The 21,884-nt window shown below is 41.8% G+C and overlaps 2 protein-coding genes across 12 annotated transcripts in view; one reads left to right on the top strand and one right to left on the bottom strand.

Moving 5' to 3' along the window:
• The window catches only part of RALBP1 (ralA binding protein 1), a 40,746-nt gene extending 32,322 nt beyond the window's left edge, over positions 1-8,424 (top strand). For both annotated transcript variants that reach the window (XM_074548568.1, XM_074548576.1), the window contains exon 10: positions 13-8,424. In XM_074548568.1, coding sequence (XP_074404669.1) covers positions 13-276 — 264 coding nt within the window. In that variant the 3' untranslated portion in view covers positions 277-8,424. The remainder of the gene's footprint in view (positions 1-12) is intronic.
• A 141-nt stretch (positions 8,425-8,565) lies between these two features.
• The window catches only part of PPP4R1 (protein phosphatase 4 regulatory subunit 1), a 62,207-nt gene continuing 48,888 nt past the window's right edge, over positions 8,566-21,884 (bottom strand). For all 10 annotated transcript variants that reach the window (XM_026793199.2, XM_026793201.2, XM_026793205.2 and 7 more), the window contains 9 exons: positions 20,286-20,461; positions 16,097-16,192; positions 14,299-14,484; positions 12,652-12,813; positions 12,058-12,158; positions 11,579-11,699; positions 11,348-11,482; positions 10,386-10,527; positions 8,566-8,821 (listed from right to left, as the gene is read on the bottom strand). In XM_026793199.2, the coding sequence (XP_026649000.2) occupies positions 8,658-8,821; positions 10,386-10,527; positions 11,348-11,482; positions 11,579-11,699; positions 12,058-12,158; positions 12,652-12,813; positions 14,299-14,484; positions 16,097-16,192; positions 20,286-20,461 (1,283 nt within the window). In that variant the 3' untranslated portion in view covers positions 8,566-8,657. The remainder of the gene's footprint in view (positions 8,822-10,385; positions 10,528-11,347; positions 11,483-11,578; positions 11,700-12,057; positions 12,159-12,651; positions 12,814-14,298; positions 14,485-16,096; positions 16,193-20,285; positions 20,462-21,884) is intronic.

The following is a 21,884-nucleotide window of genomic DNA, read 5'->3' as shown; positions in this document are numbered from 1 at the left end:
CTTCCCTAAAAGATCAAGAACAACCACCTGAACCAAGCGATTCACGAGGAGCGCGAGGCCATCATCGAGCTGCGGGTGCAGCTCCGCCTGCTGCAGCGCGCAAAGTCCGAGCAGCAGGGCCAGGAGGAAGAGGAGCCGGAAAAGCGCGGGGGCGTTTCTCAGCAGCAGAGAGACACTGTCCTGGAGACAAAAGCAGCCAAAGAGCAGCCAAAAGCAAGCAAGGAGCAGCAAGTCAAGCCATCCCCAAGTAAAGATAGGAAAGAAACTCCCATCTGATCCGGCTCCTTGGCTATGCACGAAATCAACTGAACTGTGCAAATTACTGTAATTTGAGTCAAACTGCACAAATTATTGGTGGCTGTGTACATTCTGTAAAGAAACTTTTCTTTTAAGCCCTGGAGACTTTTGTCTCTAATACTTGTGGCTTCTACTCATCAGACTCAGGTGAGTTTGGAGAGGCCAGAAGAGTTTTCCAGTTAGTATCAGATTATTTTAAGACTGGTTTCCTTCAGGTGATTCAAAATAATTCAGTAACAGTTTTATTTCAAACCAAAATCATTATTTGCATTCACTGGAGCAGAATTGGAAGATATCCTTTTCAGTAAAACAAAACCCACCCACACTTACTAATGATTTGCCTTGTGGATCTGTTCATCCTCATTCACCATTATCTCTGCTTATTAACCTAGTCACTTCTTGCTTGTGCCTTTGATACCTTTCTGATGCAGATTATATACAAGGGAGCTTTAAATTTATTCTGGGTTGGCTGAAATGGTGGGAGACTGTGGGGTATCATGTTTACCTAACATGCCCTTAAGCTTCATTTCTGTTCTGAGATGTACTGAATAAGTGTAAAAACTTGAGAGATGTTATTTATGTCCCCGAACGGTGGCAATGTCCATGTCCTTTAGCGGTGTAGGTAACTCACTGACTCATCATTAACCACCCTCATCACTCCTGTTTGAGACAGGCCCTGTTCACACTGCTGCCGTGTAGCCAAGCGCTTTGTCTTCATCCATTTTAAATGTTTCCATCTCTTGGAAAAAGCCACTGCTTGTAGGCAGGGATGGAGTGGTCGTGTCTTTGGGACGTATCTGCCTGACCAAGCAATACAGCATTGCCCCTGCACAAATGCCAGGCACTTGGGATTCCAAAGGAGCCCGCAGAGCCACGCCAACGGGAGGCACGGGGGGTTCAGCAATAGCCTCCTTTTGTTGGTGTTTGACAAACCAACCACCCCTCCCTGGGACTTGGTTTGGGTTTGGCTGTTTTTAATGCTTCTGCCCTTCCAAATCCTCCACCCACACTGGCATTTAAGGGCCCTTTAATGTTTTGGATACGCTCATTGGACTCAGCCCTCAATCCATAGATAGAAACTCCACAGAGTGCATATAGGCTATCTTATTTTTTAATCTGGATATTTATTTTCAGCACCTGTTGGATGTGGTTTTATTCTTTATCTATTGCACTGTTGTGAATCATTGGCCATGATTTGATTTTTGTACAAATAATGCTTTGATATGTTATAGGAAAAAACAGCATAGTATTTTTTTAAAATTTGGAAAAAAGTTTATAAACACAGAAAATGTGATCAGATTACAAATGTAAACTAAAGCATTCTCCCTTGCCTTCGTTACATACATTTTATATTTGCTGGCAATATTTAAACTTTTTGTTTGTTTAATTCACACTAATTCCTATTGAATTGTCATGGATTTTTCTAATGTTCTTCAGACAAATCTCTTAATATTGGTTAACTTTTATTTTGTTAGGATTGTATTTATCAAGCAAATAAATTCAACAGCCATTTGAAAGTAGTTTCTCCTTCATCTACTTCATAATGCAGATCACAGTTACTCTTCTCAGGTGGGTGCCTGCAGCTGAGAATTTTCTATGAAAAATTTCTCAAAGTAAGGTCTGAAACAGGTGGAACCCCTGCAGCAGCACAGCTCCTGTAAGCAGAAACTTGGTATCAAACACGTGAGAGATGTTTGAATTGTTGTGTTCCTCAGCACAGGTGAGGCTGGGGCTGCGCTCCTGCTCCTCCCCTGCCGAGGGCCCTCCTGCCCCAAGCAGGAACTGCCTGCAGTGAAAAGGCCACAGAGCAGCAGCCACTGGAAAGCCTGCACGTGGCAGCTGAGAATCATTAGCCAAAGAAAGCCAAAGCTAATTTCAAATAAAGTGGAAAGTAACTACAGCACAATAATCTGAGTGTGCTGTTCAGATCACATTGTAAACTTCTCAATCCCAAGGGCCACAGAAAAATACCTGAGCAGCCTGGGCACCTGTGTAAAGCACATCCATGTCCTAAAGGACCAGGTTATATAAATCAAAGTGTCATTTGAGCTGACTTAAAATGAGCCTCTTTGCAACACCTCAGAGCCTGTGTGTGCCAAGTGCAGCAGCAGCATCTCTGTCAAACCCTTTGGACAAAATACCAGACTGATTTACATTTACTGAAAAGAGGCAGGAACAGGCTCACAGCATTATTCCCACTGTTCTGGACTTAACATTTCTGAGTGATTGGCCCTTGGCTTCCTTCTTAAAATCTGAGCACTTGCACTGGAGGTGCCCCAGGTGATGGGATGGGTGACAACGACAGACCTGGCTTGTTCTGACACCCCCTTCCAACAGAGGCCCGGTTGGACATCCGACTGTCAGAAGCCCAAGGGATCAGGAAGCACCATATGAACAAATCATTGGGATTCCTGTGCCAGTGAGGCAGGACACAAAGAGGGGGGTTGCCCACAGGTTACTGAAATCACAACAGCTTTTATACCCATTGAAATACTGCAACTGTACTTGGAACAGCCTCAGACATCTGGCACACCAAGCAGGATTTTTCCCTCCCTCTTTTTACCTGAAAAACAGCAGCCTGAAGTGAACTGGTATTGCCTGAACAGCTAAAAAGAACTGGGGTTTATTTTTTTTTTTCTGAAAGGTAACAAAAAAAAAAAAAAAATGTTAGATGGGCCTCCAGAAATTCATTGTCCTTTACCATGGACATGAAGGACTCCTGTACAGAAGGTTTCCACCTCTATTCCCTGTTCCTACACTAGCACTGGGGGGACTTTTATTTCTCTGTCCCCTCAGAGTAATGAGTGAAGTAGCAATTTTTAAAATCTATGTACTGAAACCAAGAATTTGATACCTGACCATGTAAAGCTAATTTCTTTCAATTAAAAAAAAAAAATAGATAACAATTAAAACTTCAACCTGAACCTCTGCCAAAGAGGTCTGACCAAGCTCCATCTGTCAAGCTTTCCTTTTCTCAGCAAGCAGCTCTTACTCCCAGTGCTTCATCTGCACAGGGAAAAATGCCTCATCCAGACCCATATAACATGGCTTATATCCAACAGCACAAGTTCTCCACTGTGCTCTTTAACACACACTCCAACAGCAGAAGGCACAGCACGGTGCCCTGTGCCAGAGCATGGCTGTTTGTCCTTCCTGTCCCTCGGAGGAAGCCCTCGGCTGCTGCCCCACCCTCTCCCAGAGGTGCAGACCCACAGCACCTGACAGGACAGGGCACTCTGCACTGGCACTGGCACTGCTGACACAAAGGACTTGCTGCCACGTTTCCTCTGGAGTTTCTTGTGTTGCTGCCTTAACAGTGTGAGCTGGAAGCTTTGCCAAAGGATTACACTGCACAAACATGATTCTAAACCAGACAACCCCACTCCCACAGCCTGGAAAAATTCCCCATCCGAACCCCAAGAGTTCTCAGACCAACCCTGCCAACTGGGCTGCTCTGCATGGACTTCTCCCCTTCCCAAATCCCTCTTCTCTCTGAGCCCCCTGGTCCAGGAGAAGAACCACAGCTGGTCCTTGGAGGGGGGGGAGGGAGCCGTGAGCGCGGCCATAGCCTTGTTCTCTACAACTCCACAGATTCCATGGCAGTCTGCAATCCCAGCATTTTGTATTTGAGAGATGGGAATACTGCATCTCACATTTCTGTCCCAATGAACACTTCCTGCTGCCACAGAGGGGATGTGCCTGGGAGTCCCAATGAGCTCCTGCTGCTGCACACTCCCACTACTGAGAGTCACTGCCTGGGCTTATCCCAGTTAAGGGCCCTGAGGGAGATGGGGGCAGGACATTTCTGCTGACAGCAGAAATTCCTACAGGAAACAGTGTCAGGCACAAAGATCCAGGGGGTGACTGGAAAAAAACTAAAAAAAAAAAAAAAAAAAACCTAAAAAAAAACCTAAAAAAAAAAAACCAAAACCCTCAGCCAAGAGACCAGAAGAAACCATGAGATCAATGACCAGTACAAGAGAAATGGCCTGGCCCCATTTGTGCCTTTGTCAGTACCTTACTCAAATTGAGTTTATTTGGGTTTTTCTTACACCACAAACCCAGACTGACTGAAAAATAAATGAAATTCCTTTTGATGTTCAAACAGTGCATCTCTCCTCCTCTCAGCCTTGCTAAAAAACATGCAGAGAAGCGTGCTCAGTACCTTCACTTGTCACAGTCTCAATCCCAAAGCACCTGCAGGTAATCCCTTTAAGCATTTCCCACACAGAGACATCACTATATGTCTGCAGAAATAGGTCACGGAATTTCAAGCAGACAACGATCAGAGAACTGTAAGATGTTTAAACATTTGGTTATTTATCTCTGCTAAGTGACAGGGTATTCTAATCAGCTAGATGTAGCCCAACCTCAACAGCAACTGAACCCTAAAATAATCCCATTAATTTGGGCTCTTTATTTATTTTCTGATCTAAACAGAATGTTAATTAAAACTAACAGGCGGAATCTGAAGGCACTCGGGCAGAGGGACAAGATCATGCAAAATGAGGTTTTCTGTCATACTTTCATATTTTAAGGCAGTCTCTCAGTAAGGCCTAACTCTGCACATACAGAAATGATTAATCACTTCAAATATCCTTTCCAAGCTGGCACAGACAGGGAGACAAACCCTTCCCATCAGTATCAGGGAGGACAGAGTAAGTGGAATACAGAACCAGCTTCTGCCCATCTGCCTGACTCAGAATCTTCTTATCCTTCCTGAAAGCAGGTCAGAAAACGTGAGGTGCTCACCGGCTTCCCCAGCAAAAGACAAGGGACTAAGAGGAGCCTTTGCCAGCAGGAGGGAACTCACTCAGAGAGTGCCTGAGCCATGGGACAGACTCTGCCCTCCTGCCCCTCCACTCCCAATTCCACTCAGCACCTCTGCAGCCTGACCTCTGGCAGTACAGGGACAAGGGGCCGAGCACTACAAGGCTCTAACAAGGACCCTGCTGCTCTGTTGTCCTAATGAACCCACGGGGCCAGGAGCTTGTGCAGCAGCCATCTGGGACATTCAGAGCAGAAAAAAACCAGCTTCCAAGCCTTGCTCATGTCTTGGTTACAAACAAACCCCCCCTCTACAGAGCTGCAGACATTTCCCAGTTTTATTGGCATGAAATCTGCAGGCAAGTGTGCCGAGGAAATGGCCATACCAAATCCTGATGGGTCCCTGGGAGGAGAAACAACTGAAGGGAGAGAAGCTGCTGTGGAAAACAGCAAGTGGGAGTAAGGCAGCACTGCGAGCAGGACATGGGAATAAAAGGAGTTTCCTGTGAAGAATTCTCATGAAGAAGATGCAAGATGAGTGAGCCAAAAGATTAAATGGCAAACAATGAAAATTGCCTGTGAAGAACCAATCTGGTATTCTACCAAGCAGGTGAAAGCTGAGTGATGATACAGCTTTTGAAAACCATGAACCAACAGATGGCAACTTGGGAGCCACCTCCCTTTCTGCTCAGGAAATCCTGACCAAAAGAGAAATGAACTACTAAATGAGGTACAGAGCTCAAATCTTTCCTCAGGAAAGGCACCCAGGAGGTAATTCAGCAGGATGTCTGGCAGCATCCCCTGACACTGCTCAGAACAAGGATCCACACTTCCCCACACCCCATATCCTCAGGGAAACAATGAAGATTGAATTATTGGCACTGCTAACACTGCTGGCATGAGAAAATCCCTTATCAGAGTTCAGCAAGAGAGTCCACATGCCTCAGGCTGTAGATCAAATGCTCCAGGGAAATGCTGACAATAAAGCAAGGCTTTCCTTCCCCTCTGCTTGGGAATCATCAAACGGAGCAGAAAAGAAAGGGACGGATCCATGACAGGCTGGGTGGAGGAGAAAGGACAAAGCCATTTCTCCTCTTCACTGGAGATGATCTTCAGCTGTTACATGAAAGGGAGACTCAGGCACTCTGAAACTGAAAACACTCAAGTCTTCCTTAGGAAAAGCTTCAAACACTCTCTCTGATTCCTAGGCCTGAGCCACTACTGCATAAATAGAGCATCCAGAAGTTCTATCTCATTTTTCAACATAGAAGTGTTTTACCTTGAAGTAACTAGAAAATAAAGGGATCAGACATAATCCTTCATTTTACTGGACTAGTGGAAGAGTACATAAGTACAGTGTTGGAAATAGTTTGGGCCATGTTAATTTCAGACTCCAAACTGGGATTTAAACCCCAACACTCCTCCAGTGAACACTGTGCTCCATTCAGTCAAGAGCATGGCCTGGACCAGCCTCTGGTCTCAACAGGTCCTGTTCACACACAATTCATCTGCAACTTAATTGCCACACACAAGGCAAAAAAACCCCTCAGATGATGGGATTTATGTTCTCTGAACAAAATGAAGAAATCAACTGCACTTCAGTGCATATTGCTGAAATGGGAACCTCCTGGCCTGCGAGAAGATGAGTCACTCTCAGGTGCTCTCCTTGGGGCAGCAGGGAGAGCAGCACTGCTCCCTGCTTCCACACGGCCTGCTGCCATCCACAGCACTGTCACCCTGCCTGCTCCTCCAGGGATTCTGCCAACTTTGAAAAGGGACATGCATAGAAAAAAAAAAAAAAAAAAAAAAAAAAAAAAAAAAAATTGTATTAAAAATCTACACCAAAAAAGCAGATGAAAAACACACATCTACAAAAAGTAATAAAGAAATCCCGCAAAAATCCTCAAGCATAAAAGAAAAAAACTCTGCAATTTAGAAAATCAAACTTATGCAAAAAAACTCCAAACTCACCACATTTCAAGGCAGACAGAGATGGCTCTGCATCTTAACCACCTCCAAGGCTGTGCTAAGGAGTACAAAAACAGCCTCTGGGGAGCAAATAGCAACTTTCTGTTTACAAGAGAAGAAACTACAGAATAATCTATTTTCCAAAAAAACAGGAGGTGAAAAAAAGATATCCCCCTAAGGCTCAACTGCCAGGGCATCAGGTACCTGACTGATAAGTGAAAATATTCTGCTAAAATACATCAAAGATAAGCTGCCACAGCCATTTCTACTTCCTCAGGGGGGAAAAGAAGCTTCACACTTTGGGTTCTGCAGGCTGGAAGAAAGGTGATTTAAGGAAGTTCTCCCTGGAAGACACAGAAGGAGATACTGGATCAGTAATTTTAAATGAGAGGAAAGGAAAGCAGTCAATGGACTGCAGGCAGGTTAAGGGCAGTCTGGACTCACAGTTTTCTGTAAATCTGACTGAGGTGCATGTTCAGACTTACTTCCAGCCAAGATGACATTTCAGGCTGGAGGCAACAGGCTCCCAAGCAAAAGGGACACTTGGAAGAATCCAGCAAAACCTCAACAATATGATCATAGTACATCTGTGCTGTAGCATATTCCATCTCAAAATGCAGAATTCTTCAGGATCATTAAGCAAACCCCTTGCCCCTGAAACAGCCACCAGAGTGTAGAAAACTGAAAGAAAAAGTCCACTTAAATTTCAAACTTATTTTTTTAATGTCTTAAAAAGGTCACAAGATTTCTTTCCATCTTATTAATAAATTTTATTTGGACAAGTAGAGAACAACTTGTATCACAACAGCTTTTAAACAACATGATTAGACTGCAGCACTCCAAGGAGGCTCACAGATATGTACAGTATATGAAGAAAAAAGTTGCACCTTCAGAGCTGATCATGATCAAGTTAAAAATACCTGACTTAAAGTACATGTGCTAATAAATTTCCTTTAGGTCATGACCAGCATGAAAATAATTAGGACACAGGTACTCAGCAAAGTTTTCTGCTAATGGATACAGCAATATGCTGCATTTAAGGATTAAAATCAGATTCTAGTTTAGTGTTAGCACTGAGCCCTTAAGAGAAATCCAAAGTTCTACTTTTCCCATTTACAAACATCAAAGCTATTCCCACTTAAGGGTGTGCCCAACTGCACACAAATCAAGTCCTTGACTGATAAAAACTTTAGCTCTAATACTGGAGGTCTCAGTCCCTGTACAAACTCGCCTCTCTGGCCATCCTGCCCATCAGCTGCTACAGAAAATACTTGCTAAGTTAACTCCTCAGGAGAAACAATGCAGGTCTCTGGAAATCATCACATCCTTTCTACAATGAAAATGATCTGCCAATTCAAGTTTCATTTGTTCAGGAAGACAGAAGATTTAAGGCTTCGGTGGCAAAAATAATCCTCTGAGCAGTGTTTTTCTAAAGTCAAGCTGACACAGGTATCTTTACTTTGCCTTGACTTAAAATCCCTGGTTATCAGGTTTAGATAACATCCACCTGTTAAATCTGGCAAGAAATCCCTCCTTCCAAAGAGGTTGCTCTAAATCAACCATTTTAGAAGCATTTGAGGATAGTTGGTTTAATTTTTTTTTTTAATTATAGCAACATTGGGAACTTAGTAAGTTGATGAAGCAGTGCTCATGGCATCATCTGCAATTTTGGTACTGGCAGGGTGGATGCTTGCAAAGTACTTGACATCACTGTCAACATCCATTTGAAGAGCCATAATTGTTTGTTCCACAGCTTCTTGGTGAGAGTTGGCAGAATTCAGGAAATACTCTGTAAGAGAAAATGCACAAAACTTAAGGGAGGAAAGGGCAGCAGATACTTCAATGCCAGCCTCAGCGCACCCTGTGAGATACAAAATTTCAGAGGACAGTGCACTCCTGCAGTCCAACTGGAATATCTGAGCAGGCACACAAGACACTTCCAAATATATCTATGAATTCACCTTAAAAATCATTTAATGTTTCAGAGCACAGTTGCTCTAATGATGTTGCACAAGTACAGGATTTCTACAGCCCTTCAGTATAAAAGGGTGCCAGACTCCATGGCCAAAGAGGAAGGAAAAGCCTGGTACAAAACTCCAGATGAGAGTGCTTGTACTTGTGACAGAGGAAAGACACCATCAACCCATGGCCATGCCACTCCATTTCCCTGCCAGCCCTGCCAAGTAATCATCAAATGATAGATCTAAGATAACATGAGTGGAAGAAGCTCCAACATTCGACAAACTACAGAACACAAGGTGCAAAAAAGCAATGTCACTAAAAATGGCTCACAGGAAGATTGGTTGAGATCTGAGGTTTAAAAACTCCTGAACTGATTTTTTCAACCTGCCTTCCCCAACCTATCCACCCTCCCTAATCCTACAGAGAACACCTCTGAGGCAGAGACTACCTGCCATAAGCTTAAGTAGTGGCAATGCAGAATGGAGGTGCACTATCCATGTGGGGGACACAAAAACACCAATGCCACGTGAGGGCAGGAAGAACAGTGACATCCTTGGCACAGTTAACAGAAGATAAATCTGCCCATCAGCTGATCCACCTCAGCTGCCTCCATATGCTTCCTCAGTCAGCATGCACAAGGCAGCTCCAACAGCTCAGCAGTCCTCAAGCCAGTGTATGGTGCTGAGAGTGGAAGTGACCAGAAATGGATGAAGTATTCCAAAATGGACACTCAGCTGTCTTAGAAAATAGTCTAATACTTCTAATGCTGATTTCCTTTGCTTTCCTTAACAGTGCTTTGGGCTCTGAGCACTGCTGACTCTTCTGGCACCTACAATGCACTGGGGATGCTTTCCTAAGCACACTCTGCAATTTAAGAGTTGCATGTCTTATTTCCCTGAAGAGAAACCAGAGAAGCTTTCTTCCCACTGCTACCATAAAATATCAAGCCCAAACAACAGCCATCTTTTCTCCCCCAGTGAGAAAAAACAAATGGTAGTTTATATTTGTGTATATTTTTCTGTCTTATTACAGAGAACATAAACTTTTTTTATTTTTTAAACTAAATAAAGGGCACCGTTCAACAATTTCACAGATGCTAGCTGCTCACTTGTGCTTTCTGATGACACCTCTACCAAGTAGTTTATTCATGGAAAATGACACCAAAGGAACAGGCTGGCATATGAGCAAGAACTCATTTCCTCAGCACTACACAACAGCAGGTTGGACACCACAACAGGGTCAGCCAAGGTAACATCTCACATCAAAGAGACAGTAAAAGCAACAGCAGCCCACATCTGATGTTGCTTCTTCTTTCCCAGCTGAATTTAGGAAAACTGAGGGACAAAAAACCCCTGTGCAGTCAGCCCATTGCAACTCTTTCTGCCGCTAACCTTTCTCCAAAAGGGTTTGCTTCAATGTTTTTGCGAGCAGGACTCGAACATTTGGAACCTTGTCAGATGCCAAGTGTAGTAAGTGTGGCAACAGATGCACAGCAAACTGGTCCATGGGCAGGCAGTCATCTTCACTGATACTCTGGCAGGAACACAGAGGCAACTTCATTACATTTCAGCACAGGGAGGATGAAATCTCAACACATAATCAGAAACCTGGAACTCCCTTTTTTCCCTTTTTTTGTTTTTTTAATCACTGTACCACTTGACAACAGGAGAGAAAAGCAGAAGACCTTTACAATACTTCTCACAGTTAATTTAGTCTTTGTTTAAACTAGAGACAAAAATGGTTAATAGCAATAACAATTCTCTAAATAAGCTCAAAGCTCACATTTCTCCAAACACTTCAAAGAACTGTCCACCTGGGCAGGAGCCACAGTGGCTCCCAGTCTGCACCTCTGCTACAGCCTCCAAATTTGACCATTTCCTTGGGATCCCAGCTAGTTTCAACTCCTGTTTGTTTTGCTGAGAATGCACTGGCTTTGACCAAGCTGCACAAGCTGATTGAAGAGGTACAGGCAGCACCTACTCATTGATTTCTAAAGATTTATTACACCAATCTCATTTCATGCTGAGCAACAAAGTAGCTTCCCAACTCAGAGATTATTTTCCTACACTTGTGCTCTATATTCAATATCAGATTTGATGACCTGGTGCTAATTTGCTGAGCTAAGGATGCAGTCAAGCTCGCCTATGGAGAAACAGAGAAAAAAACAGCCATGAAACTATTCCCTTGGAAACAATGCTCTCAAATATTCACCAGTATAATGCCAATGGACAGCTGGAGAGTTCCAGTCCCCTTAATTCTGATCACCACCACCACCACTCAAACAAAACCAAAAAGCAAACAAACAAATCAACTTCCCCCAAACCCCCAGAACAGAAATGAAAAGACATTTCACCTGGCAAATAAAGACAAAAGTCTGCCGACCAGACCATTTGTGGCATCTACAGAACTTTTCAACAAGTTCATTCATGAGGTCTATCACAAAAGTTGGTGTTGAAGCCATGTACAGCTTTTTTACCATTTCACTAACCTTGAAGAAACAAGAAGGAACAAAAAAGTAAATTAAAAAATTGCCCCCACCAACACTCAGAAGTCTGACACCCTAAATTTATTCAGATTGCTTTACCAGCTTGTAGGAAATCCAGCGGACAGAGGACACTTTGTCTGCACAGAGGTTGAACGCAATGGGCCGCAGGTAGTCATAGATGTCCCTGGCACTGTACAGGTCCAGGAGCAAAATCAGCTGCCTACAAGATGGAAGAACAACCAAAGACAGTGTGCCACAGTAAGAAAAAAGGCAGCTGAACTGAGTACCATCATTTATAGGACAGCACTTATCAAATATGCAATGTGGCCATAATGAAGTTACTGGGAAGCAAAATCTATTTTTTAGTGCCATCATCTTGAATGTGGGTAACTTGAAAATATCAAACTAACAATACAACTACTGGGAATTTTTAAGCAAGGGGGACATATGGAGGAGGAGAAGGATCATCTACTAATCAAAAATTAAATTAGGAATAACACTGAAAAACATCTATAATATGATTTTCATATTTTTAAATATCCACGACAATAAAAATAATCATTCTGAAAAGCACATACTCAGCCAGCTCAGCACGGAAACGCCAGTTCCTGCTGTTATCAGTCACCAGGAATTCCTGAAGCTGATAAAGATACTCTCGTCTTTTGTCAACATGAAGAAGCTGAAACAGTAAATACAAACTTACATAAAGAGCTACAGGCTACAATCAGCACACAGAACAAGAGCTTTAAATACAACTAATGAAACATTCTGTTTATTTAAAAAACCTTAAATCTTTAGCAACAGTGTTGCTTTCCTGGGCTAAACTGTGTAATGCCAAAGACTAAAATCACATGAGGCACTACTGAAAGGAAAATGTGACAAGTCTCTTCTTTTCTAAGAAAGGAGGTGTAAATAGTAAAGATAGTTTTAGGATTTGTGTCTCTCAGCTCCAGAAATGAGGCAGTTACAAAGAAACCTCTACAAAAATTTGACAAGTAAGTTGTGTAGGCAAGATTAGAGAAAAAAAAAAATCATATACTGAATAACCATGAACAAAGCTCTTCAGAGAAAATCAAGTAGCAGCAACACAGATCTCTTGAACACATATTCCAGTATTCAACCGACATCTGCAGAGATTCCCACAGAGTTCCATGGGTAGGACACAGACATACCTTCAGGAAGTCATGCAAGTGCTTAAGCACACCTATCCTCACTTCATCTAGGTCCTTCAAGAAGCCATTGAAGACAGGAACCAAATCTCCAGCTGTAAGCTGGTCTCCAAGGATGACAGCAAGCTCATGTATGGAAAATGCCAGTGTCCGCCGAACCTTCCACTGCCACACAAACAAATCAATGTTATTGATCCAAAGGGCTCCAGGCAAACCTGAGGGTCAGTATCCAAGCCAGACTCCCAGCAAATTCCACTGCTTATAAATATCCTTACAGTACCTCATGTAACAACTAAATATTACACTGGAAATTTAAAATGGGGAAAAAAAAAAGGAAAATTGATGAGAAGACAAATGACAAGGTATCATTTCTTCCACCTCCATATCAAGGAACTATTCAAATAGAAGTAATCAAAATATTTTAATTTTCCTGGTGCCAGGAAGCAAAATAGTATTCCTGACATGAGTGCTCTTGCACACATTACTTTTCGCTTTAAATTCTTCAGCATAAATTAGTTTCATGTTACTATTGTCTTATTCTATTTTTAAAATTAAAAGAGTAAGACATATATCCCACAATATTTCAGCTGGGATATTTTAGCTTCCATAATAGGTAAAGTTTCTTCCACACTTGGTGCCCAGCAGCCCAAGGACCAGTGGAGCTACCAGACACCTTAAATTGAGGGTACATTGTTTAATTCTAGTAATTATTTCAAAAAAGTCTTTTAAAAATAAAATAGTATCTATTCTTTAGCCATCACTTTCCAATTAGCATGGGCACTGCTCTTTTGCTCTGGTTTGGTGATCCAATCGTAATTCAGATTAGACTGGTGATAAATTCTGGACACTTCTGCACACAGGGCAATTTGTTTTTACTTGTGTTTCAAATTATTAGCTGGTTGTTTTTAATGGCTGTAAAGGGGCCTGGAAAACATGAGCAATAGCCATGTATAAAATTACTCACAATGTATCACTGAGAACTGCTGCTCTGACAGAGCAAGCAGCAAGTTCAAGGGAGGTGAAGCAGTCTGAGAATATTTAAAAAAATATAAAGAGCATCTCCAAAAAAGGAAACAAAGGAGGTCTGGGAAACAACTGTAAACCACAAAATGCAGAAAGCCACCTCCTTACCACTTGACAACAAGGAAAATGCTGCTATTTCCAGGATTTGTTTTTAAAGCAGCAGTGCTGCTGCATGGTGATAGCGATGTTATTCCTGTATGACTAACTGGATGTGGCACCAAGGCCTGGTGTGAGGCTGACTCACCAAGCTCCAGACATGCCTGCAGGGGCATGTCTGCTCACACAGCAGCACGGCCCAAATTCTCAAACATAGGAGGCTCCCAGACACTACCATAAGATCTCAAGCATGCACAGGAAATCAGAAACCTGTCCTCATTTTCCTACTGGAGATCCATCTCCCACTCTAACCTGCCCATTTCTTTACTACCTGAACACCACACCCCCTGCTTCCTCTAAAACAACCACTGCACCTATCCATCACTCCTTGTAGGATAACACCAGGGATGGAAAGCTCTGTGTGGAAAGCACAGCAGCCCAACATCCAGCGAACAAGAGAAACCACTACAGAGGCTGCAATCAGTCTTTGTCACATCTCACAACTTCAGACTGTTCAGTGCTTGAGCTCACCTGCATGTCAGAGGCCAGAGTCTCGTAGGTGTCCTTCAGGCAGTGCCAGTTCTGCCTGCCCAGGGTCAGAGCCACGCCGGGCAGGCTGTAGGCGCAGTGCTTGGCAATCTCGGTGTCCACTGTTTGTGCGCGGGACGGATCAGTCATGGACAGGTACTGATCCAGCAAGGCTTGAGGGACAACATCCTGCAGCAGGAGGAAGGCACAGCATACACACCATTTTCACTTACTCCTCATAAGGCTCACTATCATTCCAGGGCACTCTTTTTCCCCCACAACTATAGAATATTATTTAATTACAGTGTCTTAATAAGACCACAACCCTGTTCTTCTAAGCCTTCTGATGTTTACGTTTTTGTAATGGAGTTTCTCATGCACTTTTCATGTAAATAATGATTGTTTTGCATTCCTTTCTAGAGGAAGAGAAATTTGATGGACTGTTGGTTTGACCAGTGTGGCTGGAGAGGTGGCAATTTCATCCTCCAATCCATAGTCACTCTTGAAAGTCTATAAATATTGGAGTCAGAAATAAACTACGCTCTAATTACCTCAGACCTTTCAGCTTCTGCGTGTCATTCATTCTGTGTCCTATTCTGACACACAACAGTTTTGTATCTGCTAAGTTCCACCAAAAGGTTCCAAAGGAACAATAACATGACTAGGGGCTATTTGAAAACACACAGACCAACTCAAGAGAGGAGCAAGTGGACAAGTCTCCTTAGGGAGTCTAGGAAATGGAAAGACTGCATTCTACCCTTTGCAAACATTCAGACTCATGTTGTGCAAACTGGCCATTTTGTGTCTTCCATAAAGACAGGTAAAACAGCAAATGATGTGACTTGCTCAAAAAAACCTTTCCTAATTCTCTCAAAATCTTGAAAAGTTGGAGAGAAGAAAACTAAATTAAAATGCCTTGGGAAGCAGGGAAGGGGAGGGAGCAGACTACAGTGTGTTCCATACTGCGTCCAAACTCCTTGGACACTCAACAGGGAGAAAGAGGCTTCTCCGGAGACAAAGAGATCTGTGGTGAAGAACTATCCCTCTGTCCATTGAGGAATCAAATCATCCAAACCAAATTTTGTGAGAACCTCTTTACTACTGCCTTTGCTTCAGCTGTGTCAGGGACTGACTCTATGAAGGGGAGCACAAGAGCATTTGCCTAACACAGCTGCTGAACAGCTCGACGGACAAGAACAAGCCAGGGACTGAGATTCCCACTCAAGGAGTCACACTGATGCACAGTGGCAATGTAATGTTGTTCCACACTATGGAACAACAGACACTTGATTCCTTTTGGAAAAAAAAAACAGAGGCAGTTCCAGTTTAATGAAACACTTTCAAAACTGTTCTGCAAAAAGCTATCAAGGGGCGGGGGTGGTTCCTCTCAAAACATGTAATAAAAAACCTATCCTGTTTCCTCAATAACCTAAGTCCCACTACAGCATGGTTCCCATTGAAAACTAAACCAAATTAAACAGAGCCTGAAGATCTGTGACAACTGTTATCTCATGTCAAAATAATATTGTTATCTCTCATGCATAAATGTAACAGAAACAGTTTCTAAATGAAGCCATTGACTCTGGAAACAAGGACTAATTTAAAACTACTTAATTAAGAGGTATTTAATAGAAACTAGATCATGTCAGAAATGACTGAATGAAAAAAAGGGATAAAGGAAATACCCACATATATTTTTAAAAATGTTACTTATCAAGAGGATAAAAGAAATACCCATATATATTAAAAAAATTTCACTTATCTGCTACATATAAGAAAACCAGAATTCACTATCATTTACCTGTACTTTGGATTTTCTTTCTTCTTCAGGGCTGAAACTACTGCTGGTACTCAAATCTGAATCATTATGAATATAGTGAAGTGGAGAATCCATACCCTGTGAAAAAAAGAAAATAAAAGGTCACATAAAACACACTCTAAGATTAAACACAAAAGAAATACCAACATCAAGAAGTGCTGTCCTTGCCTCACATTCTATTTCTTAGATTAAAGGATTATATGTTTTAATATCAAATACAATTTTACTGCAGCACAAAATCAAAAGGTCTGCAAGATAAATCTGCTTTCAATTTCAAACAGAAGCTCCTCTTACTCTGCTCCATTTTGGTTCTTATGGAATGAAAATAACAGGAGAGAAGTACTTTTGAGACTGCATTAAGGAAAATACAACTAACATATGGGTCCCATTGCTTCTCCCCTGAATGGAAAGTAAGAAAACACCTGTAGCTGACTTTTAAGGACTTGCTGCATTGGATTTGTGCTAGAAAATGGTTAAAACAAAGCCACCCTCACACTGAAGAGCAGAACCTCATGAGACTCATGCTGTTGCACCCTTCCTGGAGGTGATTATTCTATAACCTTCTCTGGACAAGCTTCACCTTATAGAACTGAGTCCTGCTTGGCCACAGCTGCTGACAAGAGTCGTAACTTCTCTCAGCAGTCCTAATAAAATAGTTTTCAGCAATCATTTTAGCACCTTGGCCACACATCTGGGCCTTGGGGAGTGGCAGAGGTGTGATGGGCTGCAGTGAGCTGTGCTGCTGGGGGGATGCACCAACACTTTCCTTACAAGTGTAGCTCCCCAAATACAATGGCTTCGTGTAACAAACCAGGAATTTCAAGCAGAATACAATGAATATCTGAAAAGTGCATCAGGCTGCTGTGTGCTGGAAAAGGACAAAGGCATTTTTGCTAGATTTGAGCCAAGGTATCTATCTATTCCCAAATGCTGCAGGGTGAGCTCCTAGGGTCAACACAAGCAACAAGAACATGCCTACTTCCACCAGCTGCTCAGCTCATTTTGACAACGAGAATTTTCCAGCAAACTACAGACTTCTTCCAAAAAAAGCCTCCAGGATACAATCTGTCTTCCTTGGTTTGACTTCAGACAGCTGCTTTTTCCTTCTCCACAAGCTACTTTCATCTAAGCACTGGGCTGCAATTTTAGCTGCTGAGGTATAATTACAGGTGATAAAGGACAGGCAGAGCTGTGAGGCAACTGAACATCTCTGGCACAGCAGTCCTTGCCACCTGTCAGGCTTAGGAAGCAGCAGCAAGAAGGTGTTAAAGACCCAAGGAAAGAAGAGATTTGCAAGCAACTCCATAACTAAATGTGTCCAGCAGCACACAGCTCCAACCTCTGGAGGCTCTGAAAACTATCTCTGCAGGATTTTTAGTTTGACAGTCAATTCCTCCTTCACTCTTTTTTAGCCTTTTGTTTGTCTGGGGGTTTTTCCCCCTGAAAAAGAGATTATTTTCAGCATTGCCAGTCACCAGCTTTGATGTCTGGCAAATCATGGAATTATGAGGCAGCCAGTACACCCTAGCCACAGTACCTTCCATGAGCTGCCAGTTTGCATGGGACCAGAGGTTGGTCAGCCATTCTGTTACAATAAAAGTGAAAGGACTCCATCTCACATTCCCTGCTCAGCTCCAAAAGCTTAAGCTTCAAAAAAATCATACTTTATGGATTGAACCAAGGCAAACAACCGAATATAATGGAGGGTGTCACAGATGGGAATATTTTCACTCAGCCACTTTCAAAGTCAGATATATTCATTCCTGAGAGGAAGAGTTTCAGTAGAGAAGGCCAGCCATCAGTCAGTATTTAGGTTATGCAGTATCCCCACTCCTGAAAATGAAGTTCCATCTTTTTCCATGCACACACCAAACTGAGCATTGCAGAGAGGACATGAAAATTCAGCAGGGTTTAGCCTAAAAGCTTCTTGTGTACCAAGAATGCAAATCTTTGCCATGGCCTTAATGCATTCTTGTGTACCTCAAACACAAAATCTTTGCCATGGCCTCTAAAATCTCTAAGGTTAAGCTTCCCTTGGCTGCATAACAAGAGCTCTGGGGTTGTGCTCCAAAGGTCTCTGCTCTGTGTTGAGGGTTGCACACCAGGACAGGCAGTGCTGGCGCTTCCTGATGGAGCAGCTGGCCCAAAAAAGAAGAGGCCAATGTCAGGGGTCCATCTCCTCCTGGCATCCATGCTATTCTTATTAGAAAGAGGTACTTGTGCCAGACAGGAGTGAGAAAGTTTTAGCCCAGTTTCCTCTCTACCTCGAAATAAAAACAGATTTCAATACACATCCCCTTATCAAACCTTATAAAGAACATAAAACCTAAAAAAAAATAAAAACAGTGCCTCCTGAGAAAAAATAAACAGCTGCCCTCAACAAACAAGCTTCATCATGTCCCAAAAATCTTACTGGTCCACTCTATTACATCATTTATTTTCATTGAATAGAGAATCTCTCTTAAACATGCAGCATTAACTCCTTCATGATCCAGTACAGCTGCCAAAGGACAAGCACACTGTGGTTTTGCTTACTGGAGTATGTGCAGAACTGTGCAGGCTGCATTCAAATATAAAATGCTGGACAGCTTCACTTCCCTCAAGAGTCTGGTACCCTACTGACACACTGCTATGCTGAGACTCAAAAACCTCAAGAAAAGACAAGAAGAAAAAAACCACCACAACAAAACCCTGACCAAAGTAAAAAACCCCAACAACCACCTGTGAAAATCAGAGGTCTCTTCACTGCTAGGGACAACAGTCTACTTGCTCAACAGATCACAGCTTGATTCCCAGAATTCTAGGTCACCTCTAGAATATCTGCTCACTTGTAAAATGAGGGCTTGATTCAGTGCCAGTAACAAACAAGAAACTGACAGATTAAGAGCATCCTCTTAAAGCATAAAACTGAAACATGCAAAATCAACATATACCAGCAATGTGACTGCTTCTTAAATTTTCTTTCAGCATTATACTCTGTATACAAAAACATAAAACACAGGACAAGTCCCTCTGCACAAACACCATCTCCCAAAATTCTTAAGAATGGAGGAAAACTGTAATTTCAGGTAAGCATTAGAAAGAAGAGATTCTATAATAAAAAAAGCATTTTGAGCCTGACAAAAAGGAATTTGAGCCAGGCTGGTGTTTTTGAAACAAACCACATTTGTATAGTTAAATTATGATTGTGTATCATCAGCAGTAACCATGTAAATGTCATATTCCTGAACCCCTTGTATGTTTTTGGTCTAGATGGTGGTCCAACAGCTTAGAGAATAGTTAATTAAATGCCATCAAGAAACACTGCTCTAATTCAAGAAGGATGAAAATATTTTATACTGAACTGGTATTAACTACTAGCCATTTCAAAGATGCTTGTCAAAATTTCATCTGGAAAATACAATTTCAGTAGAATGATTCAACAAATCACTTGCTCTGGTTTTATGGAGCCTATTTTGGAACCATTGCTATCTGGTTACCACCTCAGCTTGTGGCATTACATGCAGTGAATGTAGTGGGTTTGGCCTGACAGAGCAAAGAACAGAAAAGAGTATTAAATGCCAGAACTACAGTCAGGCAGGGAATGGGGAGAAGGGCTGAAGAAGTAAATGCAAAAAACTTCAAGATGTTACTGACTGCTAGAATCCTTCAGCAGTCTGCACAACATGTCAGTTGCAGGTCCTCAACTTCTCTGATGCAGACCAGTAAACCAGAATAAATCAACTCACAGGGAGCAAAGAGAATGAGAACAAAGTACCCCATTCTACAGGTTCAGGGAAGGGCACTGGAGAAGAAAATTCACTCATTATGAGTAGGGAATCTATTTTAAGCAAGGCACTTTCACATTAATAAAATGTGGTAGCATTAAAACAACTGCAAATGCAACAGTCACAGAGATTTTAACAGAAATTCTGCAACAGAGATTTTAACAGAAACAGTTTAAAGAATTTACACGGAGAAGCAGAGAATTGGCAAAAACAAAGGCACCAAATACCAGTAATTTTATTTTAGTAGCTAGCATTTCAATACCATCCAACAAATGGGAATGTCACACCAGCCAAAAGTAGAAAGCATTTGGCTGCAATCATCACATGAATGCAAATTACTGCTCTGTTACTGGAGCCCTGAAAATCCTAATGGAAAAAAATAAAGTACAAAACTCTGTCCTTACCTCAACAGTGTCACGAATTAAAGGCACAATATCACTCAGTATAGGTTTAAAACTTTGTTGGTCATTGATGGTTAGTTCAGTCTGTGAATCTGTTCCCTTGCCAACACTGGCCATTGTCTCTTCTTGAGGATGCAAACTGGATGCTCTGAGTGCAGCAGACAACACCTCCACTTGTGCTGCAGTACACGAAAGAGAAACACATGAGAGACTAAACTGCAATAAAACTTTTAGCAAGTCCACAGATTCAAGTTTTAGACAGAGACTAATTAACTGAAAGATGGCAGAGGAACTACACGAGAGGTACACCAACTTAAGATCATATTGGTAAATCCCAAACTAGGCACCAATTAAGTGCTAGATTAACACCCCACTCTTTTTCTAGGGTACTCAACCAAACCACAGTCCAATGAAATTTGTTCCTAAAGCTGAAATAAACAAACAAACCCCATAATTCAAGACAAATAAGGAGACCGCTGTTATGGCAGGATCAGCTCTTTAACAATTTTAGTAAATATTAATAGTGCAAATAGTTTTTTGGGGCAGGATAGCCCATGAATATTAACTTATAGACTGGGCTGTTTGTGGGAGGTGGGACTAAGAGACAGAGACATGAAATAATTCAAACAAAGATTGAGAACAATTTTCGTAATACACAAAGGATTTCAGTTCTGAGAGGTTGTTCTCTCCCTCTATATATGTTCATTAAAATCTTACATTTTAATAGCAACTCCAAAGCAAGATCTATATAGAAAGATGCCAGACCCAATACTTCAGCCTTCTTGGATCCTCCAAACAAATAAGAAGGTTGCACTGTGTGATGTTCTCTTATTCATCTAAAAAAGGCATTAGCACTTCATATTCTGCTATCCACTCTTTTGGAAAAGATCCAGCAGTTCTGAGGCTGCTCTGCTTTCCATCCCTCTGTTTACTGCCAATTAGAAAAAGCTTTGTTGAGCAATGCTCCTTGGCTATAGCCTGACCTGAGATCAGATATCAGGGGCAATCTCAGTTGCAAGTGACACAGAATTCAGTGCAGATTAATCTACCCTGCCACTCTCCTCCTCCTCTTCTTTCCAAGAAGGCAGGGAGGAATTATCTCCTCACTTATTAAATTTCCCCAGCCATCCGGAAGATCTGTTCCTCACAGATTTTGTCTTTTCCAAGGTTTCTTAAATGTTCACTGTGAAATTACATGACAACCCATATGCTTCTTTTTAATCCCACACTGCCATACTAAACTACAGAATTCTGAATTACTCCCTCCAGCATTTTCAATATGGTTGTTAACAAGTACTAAATAAAGAAAGTTGGACTCATTTGTAGATAGAAGAAACAGATATACAGATATACAGCTGTTACAAGAAACAAAAATTGTTAACTCAGCAAAATCTTAGATTAGAAGCATTAGCAAAATCTAACAAAAATTGGAAAACACACTGTGGAATAAAGACAATTTTTTAAAATATGCAATGTTAACTCTCTAACTCTGTCCAATTTCTGATAAAATAACCCAAATATATCCTTGCTGTATTACTCTATTCCTCAACATGAAACAGGAAAAACAAATTGTTAAAAACTTAAAGTATAACCAACATAATA

This window comes from Zonotrichia albicollis, chromosome 1, assembly GCF_047830755.1.
Source record: "Zonotrichia albicollis isolate bZonAlb1 chromosome 1, bZonAlb1.hap1, whole genome shotgun sequence".
NCBI classification, from domain to species: domain Eukaryota; kingdom Metazoa; phylum Chordata; class Aves; order Passeriformes; family Passerellidae; genus Zonotrichia; species Zonotrichia albicollis.
Note: the sequence above shows the minus strand (reverse complement) of the source record. Positions and strands in the feature narration are given on the sequence as shown.